We start from the raw sequence: 25,547 nt of genomic DNA on the forward strand, positions 1-25,547 counted from the left end.
CTTACTGCATCAGCCCATAAATATTTTGGGAGGTTAGTTTCGTTCAACATTGTACAAGTCAGTTCTTCTAAAGACCGATTCTTTCTCTCTACAACACCATTTTGTTGTGGTGTTCTAGGAGCAGAAAAATTGTGACTGATGCCAAGATCATAACAGAATTCTTCAAAAGAAGAGTTTTGAAATTTTCCCCCATGATCACTTCTTATAGCAGCGATTTTTAGTGATTTTTCATTTTGGACTCTTTTAGCATAAACACTAAAGGCTTTGAATGCCTCATTCTTATGAACTAAGAAGAGTGTCCAAGTGTATTTCAAAAAATCATCTACTATAACAAGAGCATAGTAGTTACCACCATAACTTTTTGTCCTTGAGGGACCAAACAAGTCCATATGTAGTAATTGCAATGGTCTATCAGAAGAAACCATATGCTTAGGTTTGAAAGAAGTTTTTGTTTGTTTACCCATTTAACAAGCACTACATAGTTTGTCTTTAACAAATTTCATTTTAGGTAAACCAACAACTAAGTCTTTCTTAATAAGTTTATTCAAATAGTCCATATGTATATGAACAATTCTCCTATGTCATAGCCATGCATCATGATTATCATTTGCAACTAAACATGTTATTGGTAAAGATGAATTTATGTCAATCATATATATATTGTTTATCCTTTTACCAACAAGTTTAGATTTTTTAGAGTTCTTACTTTCAATGATGCACTTATCTGGGTAGAATGCCACATGGAAGCCTTTGTCACATAATTGACTTATATTTAGAAGGTTGTGCTTGAGTCCTTCAACATATGATACACCTTCTATAGTTGTTGAGGGTGGCTTGCCGATTCTACCAACTCCAAGAATTTTTCCTTTGTTGTTATCACCATAAGTGACATATCCATTGTCCCTTGGAGTGAGGACAAAGAACTTCTTTCTATCGTCCGTCATGTATTTTGAGCAACCGCTATCCAAGTACCATAAGTTGCAGGTGGCTCTCAAATTTTCCTACAAAACAATTTAAGTTTTATTAGGTACTCAATATTCTTTGGGTCCTATATAGTTAGTACATTTCTCAACCCATTTAAAATGACCTAGGGGTACACCATATTTTCTAATATTACACGTATTTGATGTGTGTCCAAGGTTCTTGCAATATGTACATGTGAGTTGATGAGCATGTATCCTAGATTTATTTTTACTATTTTTAAAAACATGGATATTTTGTTTTTCAAAGCTTATCTTAGTTGGGACACTTTGTTTATTAGAAACATGGCTTTTGAATAGCCAAGACCTCTTCGGTCTGTTGAGTGTCTTTGATCACCTATGATATTTTCCAAACTTTTACTACTCTTGTTTATTTTATTAAGTTCAAGACTCAAAGTTGAAACTTTATTTTCAAGAGTGATACAGTTTTGACATTAAGATGATGATGGTTTGTTTCTAAAAGCATCTAACTCAGATTTTTGTTTTAGAAACATTTTAGTAAGTTTGACATATTCATCATGCAAGTCATTGAAAGCAGTTTGTAATTCAGAAGAATATAGTTGAGTGTCATTTACCTCTTCATCATCAGAATGATAAGATGCCATTAAAAAGAGATGTGCTAGTTCCTCATTTTCAGGTTCAGAGGCGGAACTAATGTCATTGTCTTCCCAAGCAATTACGCTCTTCGTCCATTCTTTTTTCATTCTTCCCTTTGAAAGAATTATTCTTTAGGTTAGCACAATTATCTTCATGTGACCAGCTTTGCCACATTGAAAGCATGTGAAGTTTTGGTTGGAAGTGGAGGCATCATTGTTCTTGGTGAATTTCCTTGTTTGTCCAATTCTAGCACATTTGTTCCTCTTGAGGAACTTGCTGAATTTATTCACAAAAAGACTCATGTCTTCCATCTCTTCCTTATCAGATTCATCTTCTAATGACTCGAATTTGTCTAATCTTGCCTTGAGAGAGATATTCTTCTTTTTCTTTTTCTGTTCTTTATGTTGGTCAAGTTGGTTGAGTTCTAGTTCGTGTTCCTGCAATTTTCCAAATAACAAAGCCAAAAACATTTTCGATAAACTTTTCTTTTCAGAAATGGTCATTACCTTGGGTTGTCATGTTCTGGTGAGCGATCTTAGAACTTTCAAGTTCAAGTCACTATTTGATAGGACCTTACCAAGAGCAAGAAGATGATTTGTGAGATGAGTAAATCTCTTTTGAAGATCCAGAATCTTCTCTCCTGGTTTCATATGAAACATTTCGTATTCTTAGGAAAGAGTGTTGAGTCTAGATCTTTTTACCTCATTCGTTCCTTCATGTGTAGTCTCTAGAGTATCCCACATTTCTTTCGCAGATTTGCAGTTTGATACTCTAAAGAACTCATCAATGCCAAATGCTGAAGTGAGAATGTTCTTTGCCTTGAGATCATACTATACCTTTTTCTTATCTTCATCATTCCATGAAGATTTGGGTTTTACTTCCCTTACACTGTTCACAACGGTGAAGGGTTCATATGGTCATTCTTCAATTGTGTTCCATATATCCAAGTCTTGAGATTCTATGAAGATTCTCATTCTGATTTTCCAGAAATCATAGCACTCTCCAACAAAGCTTGGAGGGCAGTTGATGTTGGAACCTTCTCATCGAAATGATCTTGAGGCCAGCTTTGATGTAGGATCAAGTTTGAGAATATCTTACTCAAAAATAGTTCTGGTGTCAATTGTAAGAATGAGATTGCAACTAAGAGGGAGTGAATTAGTTGACTTAAAATAATGGACACTTTTTCTGCAAAATCAAGAGTTAAAGTGTAGCGGAAAATATATGCAGAAAATTAAGAAGTAAAATCAAAGAGATAAGTGAGAAGAGAATATACAAGGATTTTTATACTGATTCACCTTCTTGTCCAACGAAGGCTACGTCTAGTACTCTTGCAACACAAGAGATTTTTTCACTAAAGATTATGAGTTGCAATTACAATATCTCACCCGAGATTTCTATGTACCTTACACACTCCTTAATCCTTATTCACTTTTGGAAAACACATTTTCAAGTGATTCTAATCCCCTTTCTTATCACATCCTTGAAAGAATGTATTCTGCAATAATAATGAAGAATTTTTCAACAATGGCGGAATTGCCTTTACAAGTATGAAAGTGATGTAACTTGCAATCCAAACAACTCTTTAGTATATTTAGTAATAATGTTCTTTATAAGTTTGTAAACTTGAAACAATTACTTCAAGTAACTCAGAAAAATTCTCTTTTGAAACTTTAAGAACTGAGTGCAAAAGTGCAGAAAAATAGTAAGAGAATTTTCAGAATTTGTGTAAGAGTTGTATGAAAGTTGTGTGTTGTGATTGTGAGTTTCAATGCCTTTATATAGGCTTTCCAATCAGCCAAAATGTCTATTTGAAAGGGTAGGAATTAATTGGAATGAAAACATGTCTTTTGGATTGAAACTCATTCACTTTGACTTTGAAAATCTGATGCAACAGGTCTCAGTAATCGATTACAACATTGAGTAATCGATTATCCAAATGTTTTGTCCACTGAACATTTATTTTCGAATTAGAGTAATCGATTACAACAACTTGAGTAATCGGTTACTCAATTTTAATAACATTGAAAATCTGTTACTCAAAGATAGAAAGATAGTAATGAATTACTCTGATCAGTTTAGTTGGATAACTCTTTTTTCACACTTGTAACCTATTACTTAGATGAAGTAATACGTTATATACTATTTTTGAAAATTGTTTTAAGTTTTTTAAAGAGTTTCAATTTTCTTTTAAAAATAGTTTGAGCAATACTACTAATATATATTCAAGAGTATATGATAGAAGTACTTATTTAGACTTAGATTAAAAATCTTGAATATCTTAAAGTTTGAATCTTCATTGTCTTCATAAATATTCTTCCTTTTATTCTTTTTGGTAATATTGATGTCTTCATCAAAACCGTGCCAAGGTCAGGAGCAAAATCTTTTTCCAAATGGGATATTCACTAAATAAGTCTTTTGAAGAAAACCGTTATAAACAGGTTAGTGAAAATTTAAGATGATCATCGTTCTATGTAAAATTTTGATTCAGATGGGAATCCAGAAAATGACATGCGGGTATTCGGTTGATTTGATTTCATTAGCAATCAACAAAAGGATTTAGATACTTACATCACTTGTGTTTATCTTTTTAGGCAATAGGAAGTTGTTAACATATATAGGTTTGTAACCAGCAAAAGTGTTCAGGAAGATATTTTAGAACGTGCTAAGAAGAAAATAGTATGCTCAAAGGTGATTCAAATTACAAATTACATCACCTTATCTAATCGCAATATTACAATTGTCATGACACCACAAATGCAATTATAACGTGATACTGAATTATATTGATGTAACCGTATCGGACCATATTTAGGTTACATTAGAACACAATGCAACTGCATCATGACATTAGACAAAAATATTTTTTAATAACAAAATAATTCACACAACAATGATTATAATCTTCATCATGACTATCAGTAATCACACTAACAACAATGCTGCTCCAATTTAAAACACTGCTCAACAACATTAGATATCCAGTGGTTTTGTTTCTTTCTTGTACGGTAACTGGAACTTTATCAGGCCATGCATGTTTATACATGAAATTTGGTTCTTTTTTTAAAATATGTATATGTATTTGCCTACTAATTCAATAATTTTTAACATGCGTGGCCCTCAACGGTTTCACATTATTTTTTATGAAAACTGTAGATTCGTTATGATGCTCCATCGTATTATATGATGTCTTTGTTGTAAATATGAAAAGATGAAACTGATGAGGGTATATGATCTTCCACTGTATTTTATGGACTGCATTGAATCATTTCAGTTTACATTGTTTTGGAGTTTGTTTTTCAATCTTTGAACACAATTTCTGTATCATATGCATGCTTTGATAGAATGAATTGTCCCCAACCTTACGGTTTGGGGCGGAGGAGCTTTTCAAGGAAGAAAGGAAGGTTGGTGTAACATAACCTTTTTCAGAGCATTTGTGGATTTGGTTAGTTGTTATTATTTCCTTATATGTTTATTGACATGTAATAATATGGAAAAAACCAGGTTCTGCTAAAACTAATGTCCAATTGAGAAAGGATAGAAGGAGGGCCAAGTATATGAGCAATTCAAGGAGGTAAAATTGGAACGAGAATCTCATGTTCAGAATCATATCTCAAATTTTATTCTAAGCTAATGAAAATATGTTATATCAACTAAAAATGTTAATATTTTTTTGCTTTTGCTTCAATATAATTAGTGTGGGACATGTTTCAGACATGATATCCTTGTTCATAAAATTAGAGTGATGTCAAGGGATAAAGATCAGATGTCTCCAGCTGTGTCTCATTCTCTATCCCAAGCCAATCAAATATTAACATGTAGATAAAATAAAAATTTTAAAAGCAAAAAGTAATAAAATGGAACACTCTAATTAACTTGGAACATGAAATTGAACACTGTTTGAAACAAGTCATCTCCATCCTATCCTATGACAGCTTATTAAGAAATATCTTCTAATTTACGTTTTCAAATATATATATTTCTATATTATGTATATAATTTATTTCCAATGATAGCTTTTATCAAATACCACTAATTAATTAAGGATCACTACTTTTGTGCCTTAGAAATAACTAAGTATTTTATACCATTATATTATATATATTCTATCTTATGAATAAACAATAAACTGCAATATTCAGACTATTTTAATGTATATCTTCTCCTTGTTGTCTTCTTAAGAAAGCTGGTGCAAGATGAAAGAGTGTTTTGACCATTATTTCTTTTATCCTTTTGAGTTCTACCCTTACTTGAATTTTTTTTTTTTGTTTTTTTTTGAATATGAGCCAAAGTTGACATAGCAAAAATCTTTGAAAAGAAAATAATTTACCCACACTTACTTATGTTAGTTGATGCAGGCAGAAGTGTAATTATTTTGTGGTATTTGTTTATTTATTGTTTTGTTCAAAGCTCTATGGTTATGGCGGTAACTAACCTGCAATCTTTGAGTTATTGAAGTTGTTAAGATGTAATTAATGGACATTTGTTTTATTTCTTCAGATAGATAATTGTGCATTTGTTTATTTATTGTTTTGTTCAAAGCTCTTTGCTTTTATATGAATATGTTATTTTGATTTTCATTTTTCCTTCTAGTTAGTGTGAAAAATGTATGCATTAATATTATAAAAGTTTTTTTTATAGTTATTGTATTATCTATATTTACTTATATTGACTCTTAAATAAAAATAATAATGAATAATGTATTAGCTGTTTTTTAATTATTACACTAGAAGTTTATAGATATTATACTAAATAATGTAACTAGGGGTATATAGAAATTTGAGATTATTTTATAGGAGTACATGAAGCCAACAATGAAAAAAGAAACAAACGATGAGGATAACATAAACAACTAAGCAGACTAACATTGAAAGATAGAGCCAAAGATTGAAAAGGAAACCACATAAGTACAAAGGAGATTGCTGTATGGGTCATTGCCCTCCACCACTACCACTTTGTTAAGTGTGGTTGTCATGCTATTATCTCTTTATCTTTCATATTACAATCTCAACCTCAAACTTCCCTATATTGTAAGCTAGTTAAATTCTTCTCTCACTTCTCCTATCCAACCATGTCAAATTTAATTTAACTCATATAATTGAGAGCGTAATAATAAGGTTGTTTGTCTTATAATATGATGGTTAAGATTTAAATTCTGTAAAAAAAGAACTATTTACATATAAGCATAAGTCTTTGTAAGACTAATTACTGTATCAAGATGTAAAACTATCTGGTTAATTATGTAAAATGATACATATACAATAGATAATTTACTGTGTACAAAACTTTATGTGTAAATTAAAAAATTAAAATGCATTACTATATGTTATAAGTTGGATGAAATGGTTGAGAGATGATATTTAGCTAAGAATTTATATTCATTGGTTCTCTAGCATTGTTGATTAATAAATATTAGTTTTCTTTCTCATCTGCACTTTTTTATATAATTAGAAAATTTATTTATAGTTATATATAAGATATGTATGATTGTAGGGGCAGGGGCACGCCTCTTCCTTCCCTCTTCCACACAATACAACACTCAGTGTCACTGAATATTCTCCTTCATCAAGGTAAACCCATATTTATTCTTATCTCATATGCTTCCTCCATTGTTCATTTTGAATTATCACTAATTCTTAAACAAAAAGTAATACAAATGAATAGTGGATAATGCATAAATAGTACGATGATTGTATATAAATCTTTACACTACTAGGATATTACACTCTATTATTATATATCATATTTGCTATCTTTGTTGTTGAGAGATGAGACCATCTTTGCCATCTTTGCATGTGTATTTGAGTGTTGTAAGTTTAGTTCTTTGAATTTTGTTAACAGCTATGATATCTGTTCTATCTTAATCTCTTTGATACTAACAAGAAAGACTACATATGTTGGTTATGTTGGTTTTGTTATTGCAATGGAAGTTCTTATAGAGCAACAATGATAATCCTTTTAATACTACAATAGTGGACAAAGATCACTTGTTCGTAAGGTGTTATATTCCCTATCCCGGGTCAATCAGATATTGCCACATAAATAAAAAGAAAATCTAAAAAGAAAATTAAACATTTTTATATTACTTATTAAAATTTGATTGACTCGATAGAGAATAAAACACCCTTTGAGACATGTAATCTCTCTTAAATGGGTTTGTCACCATATTTTCCGACACTTTTTATGTCTGATTTTATCCATTGCAATCTGAATTCAAAAAGTTGTTAATACCTTAGTTTACAATTGATTTTTTATATAGGTGATTAGTTGAGTACTTGAAGGGACTGCTTGAACTAGAAGAGGTTGAAATTTCAAGCAGTAGAAGATGGATTATGTTTATGGACCCGGAAGGAACCATCTCTTTGTTCCAGGACCCGTCAACATCCCCGAACAGGTTCTTCGAGCAATGAACCGAAACAACGAGGATTACCGCTCTCCAGCAATTCCTGCAATGACAAAAGTTCTGCTTGAAGATGTCAAGAAGATTTTCAAGACTACTACTGGAACCCCATTTCTTATCCCTACAACTGGTATTGTATACATAGATATGCCAAATTGTTCATTGTATTGTGTGGCCATATAGTTTAGTCACATAAGTTATATTTTATTTTTCTCACCTTAGTCATCAAGATTGTGTTTACTTAACTAGTTACCTTATTTAAATTGGATGACTCAAATGCATAGTAGTACATGTTGGATGAAGATTTCTATTACTTGATGCACTTGATACAACAGTGAAGTCTCCTATATATATTATAGAGCTACGGAGACTTCCACATAATTGCTCCACTGTAGTACTCTATGTTTAGTATTACTTTAAAAAACTAAATGTTAAGTGGTTGTAGTTCTATGGCTTTTCAACTTTTTCATATGACAATAAATGCTTCTTAATTCTAGAGTAGCGGATAGTAAATAATCACTTCATATTTCCTAATTAGTTTTTTCTAACAGTACACGTTTAATCAACTACCTTAATCGTTGAAGCTCAATTTAATCCTAAGGTTATTCACACTTTTTTTATCGGCAAAAGACAATTTTATTAAAGATGTACTTAAATGCATACATTATTATAAAAATCAGGTAATTGAGGTCGAGAAAAAAGAATACAAAGAAATATGATTATTGAAGGTAATTGAGGTAAAGAAAATTTTAGAAGACATGCACAAGGATTGACATCCCATTCTGAGTAGGACATTGTTGATCTATCCTTTTTCCAATGATCCAGAGCAAAGACTTCACCTTTGCTGCCTCAACCACCTGCTGCGCTAACTTCTGAGTTGAGTTGAAGATGATATCATTCCTAACAAGCTAGATAGATCAAATTTTGCTAACCATATAATACTCTAGAACTTCTGACACTTTTTGTTAAATGGCATACCTATGTGAATTATAAAATTGTGTTTTGGTTCTCGAACAATGCAAAGGTTGTCCACACTTTTGGGATATGGTTTAACCAAAGGAAAGATACTATAGAATACCAGTTCTATTTAGTGTCATGTTACTTTTATATTTCTTATTCCTTGTTTATATAATAGGAATAAAGTTTGGTTGTTGTTATTGTGGTTGTTTGTTACTTGTTTATGTGTGTGTTTTGGAAAAATCTGGTTTTACTTGGTTATTTTGTTATCTTCTTATAATGTAATGCTTTCTGCATTCGTTTCAGGTACTGGTGCATGGGAGAGTGCTCTCACAAACACATTGTCTCCTGGAGATCGCATTGTATCTTTTCTGATTGGTCAATTCAGCTTGCTTTGGATTGATCAGCAACAACGCCTCAACTTCAATGTTGATGTTGTTGAAAGTGAATGGGGCCGAGGTGCCGATCTTGACATTCTGGAATCGAAACTTGCTTCTGATACTGCTCATACTATTAAGGCAATTTGCATTGTTCACAATGAGACAGCAACTGGAGTCACCAATAACTTGGCCACAGTGAGAAAAATTCTCGGTAAACATGTCGTCAGAAGATACCTGTTATTGTGTTTTCTTGTCCCAAAAGTTCATAACCATAACCATACATGTTACGCTAATGTCTTGATATGCTTTTATATGATGAGCATATCAAAGATTCAAACACTTAACTGCTTCACTATGGAAAAAACTGCTTTTAAGTTTTAAGTTTTTAGTAACATTGGCAGCAGCAGGAGTAGAATAGTATCTTTGTAGAATAGTATCATCAAAGTTTCTCAAAAGGGACTTCTCTATTTGCCTTAAATCAGCTCCTATGACTTTCGCATGCATAAGAAACTTAATCAGCAAAATCAGTATTAGACCAAAAAATGCTATATCTCATGTCCCTTAACAAAATTTTGACAGATTAAGTTGACAATGACTATCTAGCCTCATAACTTCATGCAAATGTGCTTTCTTTAAACTATTTTCAGCTCTGAAAATTTACAATTTTATTTCCAAACACTAGTTTTTCTTGTACATTCTATATTTGTCGTTGTTCTTTTAAACGCAATGGTCCTGATATTGTGTCTTGGAAAATTAGATGCATACCAGCATCCGGCCCTTCTTCTTGTTGATGGAGTTTCTTCGATTTGTGCTCTTGATTTCCGTATGGATGAATGGGGAGTAGATGTGGCCCTTACTGGCTCACAGAAAGCTCTTTCACTTCCTACTGGGTTAGGTATTGTCCTAGCAAGTGCTAAAGCCCTTGAGGCTTCAAAAACTGCAAAATCAGTTAGAGTTTTCTTTGACTGGAATGACTACTTGAAGTTCTACAAGTTGGGAACCTATTGGCCATACACTCCTTCCATTCAATTGCTTTACGGTCTGAGAGCAGCTCTTGATCTGATATTTGAGGAAGGACTTGATAATGTTATTTTAAGGCACAATCGATTAGGCACCGCAACCAGGTGTGACATGATTTACTTCATTCAAATCATTATTCATGATTTAAGGGCAACATTTGTTAGATATATTTGGATTGATAGAACATTATCTTATCTACGATTTAGTTAACTTTGTTTATCTTGCTAGTTATTGTTTAGATCGTTATTATCTTATTGTTTATAACAACTTTAATTTATATAATAAATTACTTACACTAACTCATATTTAAGTTATTTCGACCAATCTTTACCACAGATAAATTTCTACAACATTCTCTCACTCTAAACTTCCTTAATAAAAAGTCATTGTTAACTTTTTATTACTTTTGAGCAATGGTTTTAAGGAGTTTGAAGTTTTTGCTATGTTTTAATACATGGAATCTTATAAGTCCTCAATATGCTAAATGCAGGCTTGCAGTAGAGGCATGGGGTTTGAAGAATTGCACCCAAAAGGAAGAGTGGTACAGTGACACCGTGACCGCCGTTGTCGTTCCTCCTTACATTGATAGTTCTGAAATAGTGAAAAGGGCATGGAAGAGATACAACTTGAGCTTAGGACTTGGATTAAACAAGGTGGCCGGAAAGGTTTTCCGAATAGGACATCTTGGTCACTTGAATGAGGTATGTTGGTTTCTCATATTGTAGGATATTAGCACCCTAAACACTTTCAACATTATTACTTTTAGCATGAGGATGTTCTGTTAAAGGTTTGTTTAGAAGTTGGGTTCTAAAGGGAAGGAAAAGAAATGAGAGATTTCAAAGTCATTTCACAATTATATGTCATGAGTCTCAAGCCTTTTTTTTTTCTCTTCTTTTCCCTCTAAAACCTAACTCGCAAACAGATCTAAGTGATGGTTTGATTTCTTCTTTTTTTGTGGCTCTTAATTCCTAAATAATATTGTTACATTATTTACTCTTATTTAAAAGGAGTTTCTATCCAAAAAGTTCAACAAATTTGGCTTACATCCTCCTCCCTTTATATTTTCCCTAACCTTTTCTGGTCCAAAGCATGAGTTTCTCAACTTAGAAATTCACCACCTTGTTCTCCTTTTCTGTAGAGGGTAGCCTTAAAGTTGAATTTTAATGATTAAGACTTCAACTTCTTAAACTTAACACTACACCTGTTCCCAGCACATACAACAATGCTGCACACACACAGATGATGATATCAAATTATCTATGGTGCTAGATAATGTTTAATCAGATATGAAATCTGAGAGAGAAAAAAAATGTATGTACTAACGATGTATGAGTTTTATGCATTGTCACATCATCATCCACCATTCATGTTTTATCATCATTGACTCTTCAAAAAAAATTAATACAAATGAATGGTGGATGACGTACTCAATGTGTATAAATCATTACACTGCTGATGCATAAATATTACACTCAATTTCAAATTATATATTTTTGTAAAGATTTATACATAGTTAATATATCATCTATCATTAATTTGTATTAGTTTTTTTTGGAAAGTTAATGATAATTAAACATAAATGGTGCAGTGTAGTATATAAAACTCATACACTATTAGAGCATCCATTTTTTTTTTTCATTAGTACATTACTTTAGATGTGCTAGCCTTGGTATAATTATTTGTTTAAATATATAATTTTCAGTTGCAACTATTGGGTTGTCTTGCTGGTGTGGAAATGATACTCAAAGATGTGGGTTACCCTGTGAAGCTTGGAAGTGGAGTTGCTGCTGCTAGTGCATACTTGCAGAACAATATTCCTCTAATCCCTTCAAGGATTTGAGTCACCAGTACCCAAAACTTGTAATTATTTCTCTTGTATGTACTTTTCTTTTCAGGGTTTTCTGTAAAACAAACATATTCTCTTATCTCTTTTGCACTCTTTTGAGGCTGAACATTATCAGTGCATTGCTTGTTTAATTGTATGGTATATCAAATGTTACTGCATCTAATGATCTTATCTATTGCTGTTTATGGACATCAAAAAAATTTCTATATAATCCAAGATTCTCACCTTCACATCTTGAGATTCCTGATAATGTTACTTTTCTACACTTTTTTTCCTTTTCAAATATTCTACCCTGAGCATATCAAATTGCATCTATTAATAATAGTTCCTTACTCATGTACTAGAACATTTTAAGATATGCTATTTAAATGCGTAATTACTTCATATTCTATTTAGTATTTTAAAATTTTAAAAAATAATTAGATTATATTAATTGAAAATGTTTTAATAAGATTGAGTTCTTACTATTTAAGTTTCAAAAATAATTAAATAATATTAATTGAGAACGTTTTAAGATCTATTTAAATAGTCAGTAATAAAAATGATTATTTTGAAATAAATTCACTGTCTATCATTTTTTAAGCGATATAGGATATCAACATATTTCCTTATTAATTTTAATATCACAACTCATTCTATTAGTAATAACAATGGAATCATACTATTTTAGTTTTAAAAATGATTAAATAACATTAATTGAGAATGTTTTAAGATTTATTATTTAAAAACATAATTACTACATATTTTATTTAGCGTTTTAAAATTTTAAAAATGATTAGATGATATTAATTGAAAATGTTTTAATAAGATTGAATTCTCATTTTTAAGTTTTAAAAATAATTAAATAATATTAATTGAGAATGTTTTAAGATCTATTTAAATAATTAGTATTAAAAATCATTATTTTGAAATAAATTTATTGTCCATTATTTTTTAAGCGGTGTAGAGTGTCAATAGATTTCCTTATTAATTGTAATATCATAACTCACTAATTCCTACTATTTAAGTTTTAAAAAATGATTAAATGATATTATTCGAGAACAAACCAAAATCAATTTGAGGAAGTGAATGATGCATTACCGTTAAAGATTATAAGTTGGAGAAGTTATTTCTCACCTTGAAAAGTAAAAATCTAAACTTTTAAGTTGATTGAGAGATTGAAAGGCATATCAATAATTGAAAAGAAGAACATAATTTCCATCATATATTTGTAACATTATTAATATTTAGAGATAAACAAATTAGACAAAATTGATAATTAAATAAGAGCACCGATGCTTTTCATTAGATGAAATCGAATATCCATAATATGAAAACAAACAATTTGAAACTTCCAAACAATATAGAAGAAATTCATAACAAAAAATGACAAAATGAATTACCAGGATATCCGATAATGAAAAAGGCTTCAACAATGAAACCCCGTCTGTTTGAAAAATATATGTTTTAATTTGGATCGTATCTAAAGCTTTAGTATGTGTGAATAAACTATGAGAATTCAAATATGTTCAAAATTATATAAGTTTTTTTCTTTTGACAGCTTTTATCTCTTTGCTCGTGAAAAATGAAATAAAATTATATCTATTAGTGAATATATCGTTGGATCAATTCATGAATGATGAAATCTACGAAAAAATGAATAATGAAAAAATGAAATGAGTATAAAATCATACATCATTTGATGATGGAAGAGAATATATTTGTTTAATAAAGATGAAAAAATGTAGGATAAATAATTTGTGAGTTTCAAAAGAAGAGAATATTAAGAAATAAATTGAAATGAAATAAAAATATTAAGATAGTAGAAGAGAAGTACAATGTATGAGAGTTCAATGTAAGAATACGTATATATTTTGGGGGAAAAAGTTAAGGAAAAGCTGACATATATTCATAATAATATGTCAGAGACCCTTTTTCTTTTGTTATATATAGTTAATAGATATCATAATGAGATATCTTTTCTTTCAAATTTAAAGGGTATCTTTTGCCTACATGAACGGGTTCATGAATGAAACGTTATTTTAACAATTTCCTCTATAATAATGTCAAGAAATCGTCATTATGGAATTTCAGCTTATACATGCATTAACATCATTCATTGATATAATGTTATATTCGGTTTGTATTAGTAGCATCTGGCTGAAAATTATATGCATCTGTTTTGGAAAAGAGAAATATTATAGTCATAGAGAAGAACAATTTTGGAATTAAAAACTCACGTTTACTTAATTACTTAGTCTACTTGTTTAATATTCAAAGTTATATTAAATCTTATTATTCTTAAAATTTAACTACGTAAGTCTTTATTTGAGTATCTCTATATTGTTGGGTGTTGACACTTTGATTTCATTTTGAAAGCTTATTATTAGATTGTTAGCATCTTATGGAATATGACTCTAGATCAGAATATGATAAGAAGATTGTTAGTATATGACATGTATATTTTTGTTTCATCATCTAAAAAATTATACACGAACGATGTTACAAAAATCATATGCAATAATCATTATCTATTTTCAATTGTTTGTCAGCACACGTCTAATTTGATATGCAAAAGACAAAATGGATAAAAAACATTAGTCTACGAATTATTAATGATTTTGTAATTAGACCAATTGCTAATCATATTCTGTTATGATTAGTCTAAGCATTATTCTAAATAAAATCATATTCTATTTGTATATATTGAGCATTTCATTTCGAGATTTGGTGTTTTTGGACTTCAGAATTATTGTCTATATTGTGTCTATCTTTATCAAGATTAATTTCTAATTTTTATGATACCATTAATACATTTTTTGCAGTATGGATGAATAGAAGAATAAAAGAACAATGAGTTTTCTATTTAGAGTAAGAAAATGTCTTCCATTCAAATTCATTCGCTGCTCCAACTATGGTAAATGTTACCCCAAGGTATTTTCTCAATTTGTCATTTTATGTTAATGATCCTAAAATGTTTGATGAAACGTCTGAATGATTGTGGTTTAAGTTTTATGTGTGTTTAACATTTCTTATGTTAAATAAGATCCTAAAAATTTAAGATTGTGGTTAAGTGGACAAGTCTTTATTTGAGTATCTCTATTTTGTTGGGTGTTGACACTTTGATTTCATTTTAAAACCTTATATTAGATTGTTAGCATCTTAGAGAATATGGCTCTAGACCACAATATGATAAGAAGATTGTATATATTGAGCATTTCATTTCGAGATTTGGTGTTTCTAGAAATGGCTGGACTTCAGAATTATTCTCTATTTTATGTCTATCTTTATCATGATTAAATTCTAATTTTTATGATTGCATTAATACAATTTTTTCCAGTATGGATGAATAGAAGAATAAAAGAACAACAAGTTTTCTAATTAGAAAATTTGATGTTCATTACAGGAGCACAACCAACAACTTCAGAAGTTGAAAAATTGAATTTAATTTCAGAGAGGGTTTAACTTCTCAATAATTGTAAGTTCCATCCTATAACATTCAAGAGTTTTATAAGAGGGTTATAACTTATCAATAATTGTGAAATTGACCAAGCAGGTATCATATTTTCAATTTTTAACACCTATATCAGAATTTGTAGTAAACTTTTCTCAGCTGAGGACGACTTTAATACCAAAGTTCTTCTCTTGATGTTTACCCATATTCTTTTACTACGTGTCAACAATATAGAATCAACATATATGTATTTTTATTAATTGATTTATAAGATAGGAGTTTTAAGAAGAAGGTAATGAATCCTTGTTGTTATTGAATCAGTTAAGCAACTATACAAGAGAGGAGGTTTATAAATATAGAAACCAAACCCCAACAACTAACCAACTAACCAGCTAACCTACTATTTAGGGAAACCCCAAAAAAGAAACAGAAAAGGCCCAAGCCCAACAAATACTTCAACACCCCCGTCAAGCTAGAGAGTGTATATTTACAACTCCAAGCTTGGGCAATAAATGCAGAAAAGTTGCGGGTTCCAGTGCTTTAGTAAGTAGATCAACTACTTAATCATGAGTTGATATAGGAAGTAAATGGAATAGCTTCTTCTGTAAACATTCTCGAACAACATGACAGTCAATTTTGATATGTTTTGTTCGCTCATGAAACACTCCATTGGTAGCAATATACCTCACAGAGTTATTATCATAATACAGTAATGCAGGTTGCGTGTAATGCAGTTGGAAATCCTCTAAAATAAAGGTCACCCACTGAATCTCACATGAAGCCAAAGCCAATGCACGATATTTAGTTTCAGACGAGGATCGAGAAATAGTGGTTTGTTTCTTCGATTTCCATGAAATCAAAGAGTCTTCCAAGAAAGTGCAATACCCAGAGATGGACTTGTGTGTATCAGGACATGTAGCCCAATCTGAATCACTGAAAGCTTTGATGTGTAAAGGAGAATTTTCAGGATAATAAAGACATTGACCAGGGTTACCTCTGAGATATCGTAGAACCCGTGTGAGAGTCTTATGGTGGTTGATCATGGGAGAGGCCATGAACTGTGATAGTTGTTGGACAACAAATGAAATATCTAGACGTGTGTTGGTTAAATACAACAATCTGCCTACTAACTGTCTGTATAATAGGGGATCTGGAAAAGATGAACTGCCATTTTGAGATAGAGAGCATCCCTTTACCATAGGTGTTGAAGTAGGCTTAGAATTTAAGAAATCTGTATCTAAAAGGAGGTCAAGTGTGTACTTCCGTTGACATAGTGTGATCCCTTTAGTGGAGTGAGCAACTTCTAGCACAAGAAAATATCTTAGTTTGCCAAGATCCTTAATTTTGAATTGTGTGTCCAAGTGATGTTTAACCAAATTTATTTCAGCATGATCATTGCTTGCTAAGATCAAGTCATCCACATAAATCAGCAAGGCAGTGAATTTTCTACCTATAGACTTGGTGAACAAGGAATGATCATGGTGAGATTGTTTCTATCCTAAATCAGCTAAGGCTTTTGAGAGCTTGGCAAACCATTGGCGACTTGCTTGTTTCAAACCATATAAAGATTTATTCAATTTGAAAACCTGATTAGGAACAGAATAATGAACACCTTAAGGCAGCCTCATATATACTTCCTCATCCAAATCACCATGCAAAAAAACATTATTTACATCCAATTACTCCAACAGCCAGCCTTGAGAAGAGGCAATAACTAACAACATTCTTACAGTGGTGAGCTTGATCATAGGAGCAAATGGGTCAAAAATAATCCAATCCCTCGGTTTGTGTGAACCCCTATGCATCAAGCCGAGCTTTATGCCTCTCAATGCTACCATCAGCCTTGAATTTTAATTTATAAAGCCATTATAGCTTTCTTGCCAGAGGCAAGTCCATGATAGTCCAAGTTCCATTCTGTTCCAGGGCTTGCAATTCACCCCGCATTGCCTTGGTCCATTCCTCTGATTGAACAACTTGATTAAAGGTTTTCGGTTCAGTGAGTGTTGTGATGTTGAGGACATAATGCAGGTAACTTGGTGATAAGGATTTATAAGATTAAGTTGAAGTTAAGGGGTGAACAACTTTGGTTGGATGATCAAAGGTAGATGAGTTCAAGAGGCTACAATGAAAATATTTTACGTATGTGGGTGGAATATGTGGCCTATGTGACCTTCTAAGGTTGATAGTTGGTGAGCTATGGTTTAAGTTGGGTGTAGATTGTTCTGAGTTAGGTGTAGGTTGCTCTGAGTTAGGTGTGGGTTGATCTAATGGGGCTGTTGTTTGAGTGATTAGTTGTTCTATAATAGATGTCTCTTGTTCTTGAGTATTATTTGTGGTCTGAATTGGCATGGTAGGTTGTTCATAATCTAATAACGATGGTACATTAGGTTGCTCAGGGTCTGTTTGGATATGTGATGTGGAATATGGGAAAATATGTTCATAGAAGTGTACATTTCTGGTTGCAAAAATCTGCCTGGTTGTTATGTCAAGAAGCAAATAACCCTTCGTTCCTGATTTGTAGCCAAGGAATATGCACCTTCTAGCCCTAGGATCCAACTTTGTTCTATGTTGTGTAAGTGTACATGCATAGCAAAGGCTCCCAAATACTTTCAGATCAACTAATGATGGTTGGACAACATACAAAGCTTCTGAGGGGGATTTAAGGCCTAACACTTGAGTAGGGACTCTATTAATTAGATAAACTGCAAGTCTAACTGCATAACACTAGAAAATTATTGGCAAGTTGGACTAGAAGAGCAAGGATCTGGTCACATTCAAGATGTGTCTATGCTTCCTTTCAACTATGAAATTTTGTTGAGGAGTCTCAACACAGGAAGTTTGATGCATTATTCCAGTTTCAATTAAAAAGAAGGCATTAAGAATTCCATACCATTGTCTGATCTAATGGTCTTGACCGTTTTATCAAATTGGACTTAAACCACTTTCACATAATCTTTGATAATGTTTCTAGCATCAGACTTACTAGACATCAAAAACAACCATGTATATTTTGTAAAGTCATCAACAATGGTTATTAAGTACCTATGGCCATGGATGGAAGGGATACTAATAGGTCCCCATATATCCATATGCACAATTTCAAAAGAATAAACAGTAGAAGAAGAACTTTGAACAAAAGGCAGTTTGGATTGTTTTGCCAAGTGGCATGAATCACACACTTTATTTGCATCAAAATTCACATATGAGAATTGTTTACATATGTGCTGTAATACATTGTGTGAGGGATGTCCTAAGCGAAAATGGCATAGATCAAATGAATCTATATTACAAGTAGTGTTTATGATGTGAGAAAAGGAAGAATTTGGTATGTCAGTCTTTGTGAGAATGTAAAGATGATTGTGAGCTTTAGCATGTCCAATCATCTTCAAGGAAATCATATCCTGGAGCATACAACATTCATTGTCAAAGGTAATGGTGCAATTAAGAGAAGTAGTGAGTTTATGTATAAATACTAAATTGTAATGAAATTCAGGTATGTAAAGCACATTAGTGAATAATAGTGCATCATATAGGGCTATGGTTCCTGTCTGTCTTGCATAAATGAAGAAACCATTAGGCAATTTTATCAAAATAGGTTCAATGTTATGGAGAGTGATGAAATTGGTGAGATTGTTTGTGACATGATCTGTTGCCCTAGTGTCAAGTATCCAACAACTTAAAGAAGAGTACCTGTTTGAGGCATCACCTCCTCATTTATGCTCATCTGATTGATACAATGTGTTGGGTCAAAAACTAACTCTGCCTTTTGCTCATTTGATATAGACTTTGTATTAACATTACTGGTTTGCTCATATTGACTTGTGTGGCCTTGGCTGAGTGCAACATTCACCGTTTCAACCCCTGATCTTGTTCTGAACTTGAAGTTAGGGGGGAGGGGAATCCATGCTTGTAATAGCAAGAGTCCACTGTGTGATTTTCTCTTCCACAGAAAGTGCAAAACTTGAGATTGCCACCCCTTCCAAGAATGCTTCTACTTGAGTCTGCATTAATCATTGTTCCTCGACCAAGGACTCTACTATTATTGGCCTGATTACCTCTATTGTACCTGTTAAAACTTCCTTTCCAATTCTGTTTCGAATTTATAGAACCAATAATATTCCTCTGAACTGATTGAGATGTTGTATCTTGTTGGCCTTCTTGTTGTGTCACCAAAGAGTAAGCTTTATTTATTGTGGGCAAGGGTTCCATGAGTAGTATTTGGGTCTTGATTGTATTGTAGTTGTCATTAAGCCCTTTCAAGAAACAAATCACTAGTTCAGCCTCCCTGTAATCTTTGATGGTCTTTAGTGTGTAGCAGGTGCATTTGTTGTTGCAAATGCATACTGGCATAGGTCTTAAGGAATCCAGCTCTTCCCATAAGACCTTTAAGTCAGTGTAGAAGGTAGACACATTCCTTTCACCTTGCCTCACAAAGTGAATTTCTCGAAGAAGATCAGAGGTTCTAAAATGGTTATCTTTAGAGAACCTTTCTCTAAGTTCTTCCCACAATTCTTGGGTATCATCTATATAAACTCTGCTTTGTGCTATCTGATTTGACAATGATCTGATTATCCATGACACCACCATCGTGTTGCATCTCTCTCAAGCTTCATAGGTCGAATTAGTGGGTTTTCGCATTCGAATGACTCCATTGACAAACTTGTACTTATTCTTGAAAAGAAGAGCTCTTCTCATTGATCTGATCCATCCAAATCTGAACCTGCTTGAGTTATGTCAGCTTGCATCTTGATTCTTGATGGTTGCATCGAATCAACTTGATCTTGGAAAGGAAAGAATGATATACTGTTAGATATCAGTGACAAAATACACCTAGAAGAGGGGTTGAATAGGTGTCGCGGTTGCTATGACTACCAGGATCCTAATAAATATATGTTTCTGGTGGTTGTTATTGCTCTTACTACAAAGGTTCTATCTAAAATTTACTCTTCTAATTTCTCAATAAATATATCAATATTTAATGTTCTACTTATTTTGTTATCATTTTGAATGGTGATCAATATTATCGACACTCCACATTGTCTATCCACACTCTTTATTAACCAATCATTATTATAGGTTTATGTTTTATAAAATTATCATTGGCAAATAGGAAGGACAAATAAACAATTGAAACTATCAATAATAAACTCATTCATGATCAATAATAAACAATATTTTGTGTGAATGCCCAAAATGAATAATTAAGTTTATTTTATTATTTTATTTTAAGAGAGTGAAATTATTGTTGGTCATGTCACCACTTAATCAATTGCTCATGGTTTTTTCAAATCAAGATAAAGGAATGTAAAAAAAAGTTTGCATTGAAATTCCAAATATTTAAATAAGTAAAGTAATTATATTTCATGTAACATATATCATCATTTTGATATTCATTCAAGCTAATGAAATGTCTTATCTGAGCATCATAAAATTTTGACAACCTTAAAAAGGAACATTTTGGTCAACATAATTATGCATTTCCATAGCCAAAAAGTCCAAATTTTAAAACAATTAATTTACAACTTTAACCCGATAAATTGCATCTCATGACTGAGATGTATAAAAAAAATGAATTTAGAATTTATGAAGATACTAAATCATAACTAGTTACAAGAAGAAAAATGTTATCTGCAAAACAAATAAAGTACCAATCATTCATTTCTAAGTAAGGATGATGTATTTCTCAATTATTTGGTCTATTGGAATTATAGAGAACAAGTTTTGTCTATAAAAACACTTATCATAAGAACAATAAGCTTTTAAACAAGATTATGACAAAATCATTCTACACTGAAAATAAACTTAATGCTAAAATGATTTTTCCTTTTAGCTAATGTAATCAATATTTGCTAGATACGGAAATAATTTTTAAAGTATAAACTTGTTGAACTTCTCAATATATTGAAAAAGTAATCAAATGAGTATTTCTTTTGAATTAGTATTTTAGGGTACACCATCCATCATTTTGAAAATTTTATATTAAATTTAAGAAAAAATTTAGCCAATAATAACTCCATAATTGATTAACTTACATAGAACTTATAGTCTTTTCAAGTAATTTTATTGTCAACTTAAATATTTAAAAATATCTGACAACTTGGTGATTCCTTAAACTTCATTTTCTACATCTTACAATTTTAGTGTAAGCAAGTCAATAAATATTAAATGTTAGTTGCATATTTCAACACTGTTGTTTATCTCATTCAATTGTATTGCTTCAAATTGTTGATTATGAATTATTTTATATTTTTTAATTTACTTTGTTTACTTACGTAAAGCTAAGGCAGAACAACCCATACGATTGTTGATCAAACCTACAACATCTCTATAAGGATGAACAATTTCTGCAATTTATAACAATATTTGCATCAACAATTGAGATTATTGATCAAATCAATGAATATGTTATGAGCAAAATTCCTGGTAAATGTTTTTAGATGTCTTTAAATTTCATTATGTTCAATATAATAGATTATTAAACTTATACTAATAAATATTCTAACGTATAATTATAGGTGAGAAAAATGAATATTTAAGTTCAGATTTAGTTGATATGTTTAATGCTAATGAAAGTGAAGCATTCAACATATTAACTCATGAATTTTTAAACTCATGAATTTTTAAACTCACTTACAATCTCCATTCTTCACAATCATAAGATAAAGTTGAAAGTTGGAACTCTTATAATGCAATTGAGGAATTTAGACTAATATGAAGAAGTTTTCCAAAATCTTTAACATGTGTTATACAACTTATATTAAATTATATTCTAAACTTTTCTTCATAGTAATTTATTTTTTATTTAATATAACATGTTCTACGTCATGTTATTGGATCACAACTCTAATTCATCATTTAAATACATAAATATCATCTTTCATAAGGTAATCATCAATTACTTTTTAATTTACAAATTACTTTATACTGTTTAAATAAATTCATGCAAAATATATTATCACCCGCGCCAATACACGGGTAACCTACTAGTTCTAAATACAAGGTGATTAGATTTCAAAAGATACATGGAAAAGGATGATGTGATTGATGGAGAATAAAACCCACAAGCATAAAAACTGGTGAAAAAGTTTGCAATGTTAGTTTGACTTTGAATAAACTGGATGTATCATTATTATTTTTTTCCCACGAGAACTAACATCATTATTATCTAGTCCTGAAAGGATAAAAATTAGCTTCATAATACTCCGATTATCATATGTTTTCTCCTTATGAAAAAAAAATCATTTTCACAATTCTTAGATGTTGTATTAAAAAGGACTATACATTGCTCATGTGTCCTACTAATATCTAATATATTGGAGAAAACATTTGGTAAAAATCATTACTAAATTGGTAACCATATTAGTCCCACATAGAGCAATCTTTGATAGAAATTAGTGCTTATAAGCTTCCGACAAGCATGTTCGTTTGCCGAGCTGGGTAACTCTTGCTTGTGACCTAAGTGGGGGCATCAAGGTGATAGAACATGGCTATGGTTCGTCTGGGTTGGGGTGGTAGCTGCACCATGTTGGCCTGCCCGCTCCAAGTTGAGAGTTGAGACATGATGCTTGGGTGAAAGCTGAGGTGTCATGTCTCTTAGACAAGAGGGAAAAGCGTGAGGCTGGCTTCACAGAGCAACGAACACCTCTGGCTCCTGGCAGTGGAGGGATCACGGGCTGCTGCATTACAATCCTACAATACCTAGTGAGCCAAAGTATTTGAACCATCACTTTTTTGTTTATTTATAGTTGGTTCACCATGGGATTGTGTTTTATGTTGTAAGTTCTGATGAAGGTTATTCTTGCAATATTTGCAATGATAACTCTTGTAAAATGTACTTGTCACAACACAAAATTGGGTACTACATATACATAAGAAGTATAGAGTGGTACTACATATACATAAGAAGTGTCAATATGTAACAAGTGGCAATTGTCTTGGTTAATGTTAAGTTTCTTTTGTGAAGGGGTAGAAAAAAACTAAAATTTTACAGAGAGATTGGAACTAGTATTAGTTAGCATATGTCTATCCTCTTATTTCTTAGTTTTCTAATTATTCAAAAGAATTTGATGCATAATACCATATTTATCACAAAATTTATCAAATTGATGATTTTCAAATTTGCCACCATGATCGGATTGAATATATACTATCTTATGGTTAAACTGATTTTGGATTTGTTTGGCAAGGTTTTTGAAAGACTTGAAAGCATCGTTCTTCGACGATAGAAATAGTGTCCATGTGAATCTAGAGAAATTGTCAACGATTCCTAAAGCATAAAAGCTACCACCAAAACTCATAACCTATGATGGTCCGAACAAGTTCATATGAAGAAGCTGCAAGGGTCTTGTTGTGGATACCACATTCTTTTTAGCAAAAGATTTTTTAACTTGTTTATATTTTTGACAAGTATCATAAGTTTCTTGAGTTTTAAAATCAAGTTTTGATAGCTCATCAACCAAATTATTTTTAGACAATTTATCTAGATGCTTTACATGAATATGAGCGACGTGCCTATACCAAAGCCAAATGTCATGCTCTTTAGATATAAACCATTTTGAAAATAGAGTAGTAACATCCTCCACATTAACCATATAAATATTATTTATTCGTTATTAGACAAACTTAACTTTATTAGATATATTGTCACGAATTATACAACACTCAGAATCAAAAGATACACAGTTACCTTTATCGCATAGTTGGCTGATACTCAAGAGATTGTGTTCTAGGCCTTCAACATATAGCACATTCTCGATCACTGCCTGATTTGAGTTGCCAATTGTTCTGGTGCCAAGTATCTTCCCTTTGTAGTTGTCTCCATACATGACAAACCCTTTTTCTTTCTAGGATAGATCTTGGAATTTTAATCTATCACCCGTCATATGTCTTGAGCATCCACTATCAAGATACCAATGTTGTCCAATGTGCTTATGGACATACATGCAAAACATAGATCACTTGCCTTTTTCAGGTATCCAATTTATATTGGGTCCTTTTCTGTTAGTAACTAGGGAGTCATCTCCCTTTTTCATCCAGACATACACACCACTAGGTATACCATATTTTCTAATATAACAAGAGTAGGAAGTGTGGCCATGTGTGCCACAATAAAAGCATGTAGGAACCTTTTTATTTTTTTCTTTTCTTATTAGACCGATTAATAGGTCTCATATATGGTATTCTCCTACGCGTAGGGGGAATATATCCTAGTCGGGTATGGTCACCAACATTTCTGGTTTGGCTAAGCATAGTGTCTAGCATGTTTTGACTTTCTGTGAGTTTTGTGAGTTTTTCATTAAGTCTCAAATTTTCATTTTTCAAATTCTCGCAAGAATCACAGACAATTGATTGACATAAATTATCATTAGAGAAATTGCATGAATTACAAGAATAAATCAGATCTAATGTTTCATTTTCTAATTTTAGTTCATCTAATTCTTTCTGTAATGAAATTATTATTTTTGTTCATTTTGAAGGATTACTGTTTTTCTATCAGAATTAATCCGAGCTAACTTCTTTAATTCATCATGCAATTCGACATAAGCATTATACAAATCCTCATAAAGAGGAGAATCATCAGATGAAGTAGATGAGGTGTCAGGATATACCTCGCTGTTTACCTCTTTTGAATTTTAGCAATAAGCATCATCTGTTCTGGTCATTAAGCATAGTTTGATTGTCTCCTCTTCATCTGAGGTACTCAATGTCGTGTCCTTCTCTCGTAAGTCCCGTACTATATTGGCTTTTTTTGACTTGAAGTCCCCAGGAGTGCTCTTATCTGAATAAACCTTCTTGAGGTAAGTAGCACATTGAAACCACATGTATCATGGCTTACCACATTCATGGAAAGTGAAGCGCTCTTTGTTACCCTTGCCTTTTCTGGTTGAATCGGGCGCTTCTTTCTTCTGGAAACATTTGGAGCCTCCTTTCTTTAGGA

The 25,547-nt window shown here is 31.7% G+C and overlaps 2 protein-coding genes across 4 annotated transcripts; one reads left to right on the top strand and one right to left on the bottom strand.

Annotated features, from left to right (window-relative positions):
- LOC109358614 (serine--glyoxylate aminotransferase-like) lies at window positions 7,024–12,358 on the top strand. 3 transcript variants are annotated; one of them, XM_019602943.1, is made up of 6 exons: window positions 7,024–7,144; window positions 7,834–8,104; window positions 9,238–9,522; window positions 10,069–10,435; window positions 10,822–11,032; window positions 12,034–12,358. In XM_019602943.1, exons 2-6 carry the CDS (start codon window positions 7,900–7,902, stop codon window positions 12,169–12,171), a joined length of 1,206 nt encoding a protein of 401 aa, XP_019458488.1. In that variant the 5' UTR covers window positions 7,024–7,144; window positions 7,834–7,899; the 3' UTR covers window positions 12,172–12,358. The 3 variants fall into 3 exon arrangements, with proteins under 3 accessions (XP_019458488.1, XP_019458490.1, XP_019458489.1); XM_019602945.1 differs by having other exon boundaries at window positions 7,046–7,144; window positions 7,894–8,104; XM_019602944.1 differs by lacking the exon at window positions 7,024–7,144 and adding an exon at window positions 7,369–7,384.
- On the bottom strand, window positions 16,171–16,809 carry LOC109358017 (uncharacterized mitochondrial protein AtMg00810-like). Its single transcript, XM_019602082.1, has one exon. It carries the CDS (start codon window positions 16,807–16,809, stop codon window positions 16,171–16,173), a length of 639 nt encoding a protein of 212 aa, XP_019457627.1.

This window comes from Lupinus angustifolius, chromosome LG10 (assembly GCF_001865875.1).
Source record: "Lupinus angustifolius cultivar Tanjil chromosome LG10, LupAngTanjil_v1.0, whole genome shotgun sequence".
In the NCBI taxonomy this organism is placed as follows: Eukaryota; Viridiplantae; Streptophyta; class Magnoliopsida; order Fabales; family Fabaceae; genus Lupinus; species Lupinus angustifolius.

Bases quoted from the DNA above. Each gene is read 5' to 3' on its own strand.
- LOC109358614 (XM_019602943.1), top strand. From the start codon at position 7,900: ATGGATTATGTTTATGGACCCGGAAGGAACCATCTCTTTGTTCCAGGA. The intron at 8,105-9,237 runs GTATTGTATACA...CATTCGTTTCAG, and splicing joins ATTTCTTATCCCTACAACTG to GTACTGGTGCATGGGAGAGT. The intron at 9,523-10,068 runs GTAAACATGTCG...TTGGAAAATTAG, and splicing joins CACAGTGAGAAAAATTCTCG to ATGCATACCAGCATCCGGCC.
- LOC109358017 (XM_019602082.1), bottom strand. From the start codon at position 16,809: ATGGTAAAGGGATGCTCTCTATCTCAAAATGGCAGTTCATCTTTTCCA.